This window comes from Choloepus didactylus, chromosome 8, assembly GCF_015220235.1.
Source record: "Choloepus didactylus isolate mChoDid1 chromosome 8, mChoDid1.pri, whole genome shotgun sequence".
Classification (NCBI taxonomy): domain Eukaryota; kingdom Metazoa; phylum Chordata; class Mammalia; order Pilosa; family Megalonychidae; genus Choloepus; species Choloepus didactylus.
The window spans coordinates 78721914-78726070 of NC_051314.1; the positions used below are offsets into that span (position 1 = coordinate 78721914).

A 4157-nucleotide genomic window follows, 5' to 3' on the forward strand; every position below is an offset into this window, starting at 1 on the left:
TGAAACATAATTTTATCTTGAAACAAGTCAGTTGTTTAAATTTTTAGACATTGGTACGCGATATAATTTAGTATTTAAAACTTATACAGGGTGAAAAACTCAGAATAAATAGAATGAAAATAGTTTCTAAGCTCAGGCATGCTATAATGATCTAAAGCATTTATTAGATAGGAATTCTTAAATTAGAAGAGTCCAATTAATTTTTGTTCAGTGTTTCTTTTATGTCTTCATGTTAATTATTTCAATAAATAGTCTTATTTTTCTAAAGCAGAAAATGTCTTTTTGAATAGAGTTTGGAAGGCTTTTTTAACTTGCTGGTTCCTCAGGGTATAAATGAATGGATTCAGCAAAGGTGCAACTGAAGTGTTGAGCACAGCTACTCCTTTGCTTAAAGTAACTCTTTCATTTGCTGATGGCTTTATGTAGATGAAAATACAACTTCCGTAAGTAATGGAGACAACAATCATGTGAGATGAGCAGGTGGAAAATGCTTTTCTCTTTTGTTGAGCTGAAGGGAATTTTAGAATTGTCTTGATGATGTAGAAGTAAGAAAGGATTACTAATGACAATGTGACAATAAGGGTCAACAGAGCTAACAAAAAAGCAATTAATTCTAGTAAATGTGTGTCTGAGCAAGAAAGTTGTAGGACAGGAGAAACATCACAAATGAAATGATCAATGGTAGTTGAAGCACAGAAATCCAGGTTAAGACCCAAAATCAATGGAGGGAAAATGACCAGGAAGCCAGTTACCCAGGAGCTGAGCACAAGCTGGTGACAAACTCTGCTGCTCATGATGGATGTATAATGCAAAGGTTTGCAGATGGCGACATAGCGGTCATAGGACATAGCAGCCAGAAGGAAAAATTCTGTACCCCCCAGGAAGATGTAAAAAAACATCTGAGCTACACAGGCATTAAAGGAAATGGTCTTTTCCCTGGTTATAGTGGTGATTAAGAATCTGGGAATGCAAGCAGTTGTGAATGAGATTTCCAGGAAAGAGAAATTCCGAAGGAAGAAATACATTGGAGTCTTTAGATAAGAATCTAACAGAGTGAGGGCAATGATGGCTAAGTTCCCTATCATGCTCAACATGTAATTTAGAAATAGAAATAAGAAAATTACCATCTGCCATTGAGAGTTATCTATCAGTCCCAGTAGGATAAACTCTATCTGCTTTGTATGGTTCTTCATTTCTCTTTTGTGATTTCAGTTGAATTCTAGAAATAAAAGGCTACAAAATCAGAAATTACACATGTAGCATTATCGCCAAGAAAAGATATAGAAAAGGACCCATATTCAGAAACATATACACTTAAAATGTAATATTCTATGGAGGTTAAAGATATGATCTAGAACTGTACAATGGAGCTTTTAACTAAAACTTTAAATGCACTAGAGAACTCCAGTTTTGGAATTTGACCTAGACAACCCATGATAGCTGATTTTTCCCCTTTATCTATAAACTTGTAGCTAATTCCAGGTTTGGCCAGCTATTAATGAGATAAACTTGCTTGCCTCAGGATTCTTTAGATCAAATTTTATTCATTCAGAGTATACACTTTGAAGTGACAACATTGATAAATATATATTCTCATTAAAAATATTCTAAATATATTTTAGATAAAAAATTCCAAAGCAGTGTGTATAAATTGATCCTATTTTTATGCATGTCTAAATATGATGCAAGAATGATTTCTGTACAAGTATAGAAAAGTAATAATTGTAATTAAAGATATTCTTTCAGTGGTGGATTAAATAATAACGCTTTTATGTATTTAATAAAAATGCAGTCATTCTTAGCAATATTCCTTCAAAGAGAAATGAAAAAAAAACAATATACTTTTTTCAAACTTGTGTCTGACTTATTTTTTCATAACAGCAAAAAAATTATTAGTGAGTTGAGAAAACTGGTTAGATATGGAGTAATGTTTTTAATTTTAAAAATTTACTGATGAACTTCATTGATTTTTTATGTCTTTAGCAAATCATTTTCCTCATATTTTGACCAAACCTTACCATTTTGCAAAATAAACCACTTCCAAACAAGCATAGAATATAAGCACTAAAAGAAAAAATAACTATATCATGTCATAAATATTTTCTTTCTTTAAATTCAAATATTTAAATTACATTTGTTTTCATTGATTAAATTTGCCATTCAGTTAGCATGTTCTGAAGTTTTTCTATTCTTTAAAAAAACATTGAATACTTAATATTTTCCTGCTATGTGATTTATCCCATTTTCTCTAATATGAATTCAGGACCTTTCATTCTTTAGATTAAAAAAAATGTATTCCTTTAGTAAATAACTGTTTGATCATTTTCATAGCTTTCAACATATTTCTTCACCTCTTCTACTAATTCTTCAATGAATAATTTCCAGGTGTTTGGTGGAAAGGGTGTACCCCAGAGAATCATAAATAAATCAAATTTTTTCTTCCTAATCTGATCTTAATTTGGTATTGTTTCTTTTCATAATATGTCCTTGTTCTAATCTCTTCCTTATTCCAAAAAATACATTGGACATGTCTGTAGGTTTATTGTGGGTATCACAATAATTTCAAAATCTAGAAGCAGAATTCATTCTGCAACCAATGCAAACTTGGCAATAAATAAATAGTTCTCAGTGACATGTGGTCATCAACAAGTGTTGATCAGAATTAGCACTTCCAATGAGTTATTGTTTTTCTATTGTTAAACTCATATTAAAAAACTAAGTCAATTCTCCAGGAAAAATATCTTCTAACCTTGTTATGTTTGACTTCTAGGTTGTGCATGTATTCTTTATCTAGAAAGCAATAGTATAATCAGCATTCACTCCATATTTATATGGTGCCATGTCTGGTTTAAACACCAAAGTATTAGAAATGAAGGCAGAAAAGCATAAATCAAGCATCATGCTCTTGCATAAATTCAATAGAAATTAAAGTAGAGAATGAAGAATAATTAATGTTTTATTCAAAGAGAAATAATAAAATCAACTTTAATTCATTCTTATTTGTCTTCAAACTTGCATGGTATTTGCAGTTATTCTTAACATTTTCAGAGAAAAGTAACAATATTGTCCTCACCTTTAACAGTGTATGGTGGTGTCTTTTTTCCTTAAGAGTACATAAGCTAGAATCAACTATAATGAATAGTGAACATACTCACTGAAAAACAATATTTAATTTTGTAAGCAGGATAATTAATATAAAAGGATATCACAGGTTAATTCAAAGTAGAGACTGAAGTGTGAATGATTTAGTAATGCGTTTCTTCAAAATCACATATGTATGAACACATGGTAGTATCTTTGCTTTGGATAATAAATATTTCTAACAATCTGCTGTTTTTATTAACAGATAATTTGTGAGATAATATATGTGTACAACTAACCTCACCTTGCAGAGCTTCACAAAAATTATCATAGCTAAGATTATTAGCTTGACACTTGGGAAACATTTACGAGTTGCCAATTATTTAAAAGGAATGAATGCTTCTCTAAGGAAAAAGGAAAGGGGGATAGTGTCCCCAAGGAGAAATAGGAAAGATTTAAAATATTCAAAAACACCAGTTGGATTTTTGTTTTTTCATTTCATTATATTTTATTAGAGAAATTGTAGGATTATAGAAAATTTATTCAGAATATACAGAGTTCTCATAAACCCATCACCCTCATTATTAACACCTTGCATTAGTGTGAGACATTTATTACAACAGATTAAAATATGTTATTATAATTCTACTGTTATAGTCTATTGTTTTTATTGGGGTTCCTTGTTTCTGTTATATTCTGTTTTTCTTAAATTTTTAATATTTATTCAAGTAACATATATACAATCTAAAATTCCCTTTTTCAACCACATTCAAATTTATGATTCTGTAATGTTAATTCTGTTCAAATAATTGTCCTAACATCATCACCCATCCATTACCAAACATTTCCATCACCCCGAACAGAAACTCTACATAATCTAAGTATTAGCTCCCCCTTCCCTACCCCCACACCAACTCTTGGTAAGCTATATTCTAGTTTCAGACTCTATGAATTTTCTTATTCTAATTATTTCATATCAGTGAGATTATACAATATCTCTCCTTTTGTGTCTGGCTTATTTCACTCAACATGATGTCTTCAAGGTACATTGATACTGTCACATGTATAAGAACTTG

At 30.5% G+C, this 4157-nt stretch overlaps 1 protein-coding gene across 1 annotated transcript; it reads right to left on the minus strand.

The window, feature by feature from the left end:
- Positions 1-254: 254 nt before the first annotated feature.
- Positions 255-1196, minus strand: LOC119541979 (olfactory receptor 6C70-like). The gene has a single exon (XM_037846421.1). The coding sequence runs from the start codon at positions 1191-1193 to the stop codon at positions 255-257; it is 939 nt and encodes a 312-aa protein (XP_037702349.1). The 5' UTR covers positions 1194-1196.
- Positions 1197-4157: the final 2961 nt, after the last annotated feature.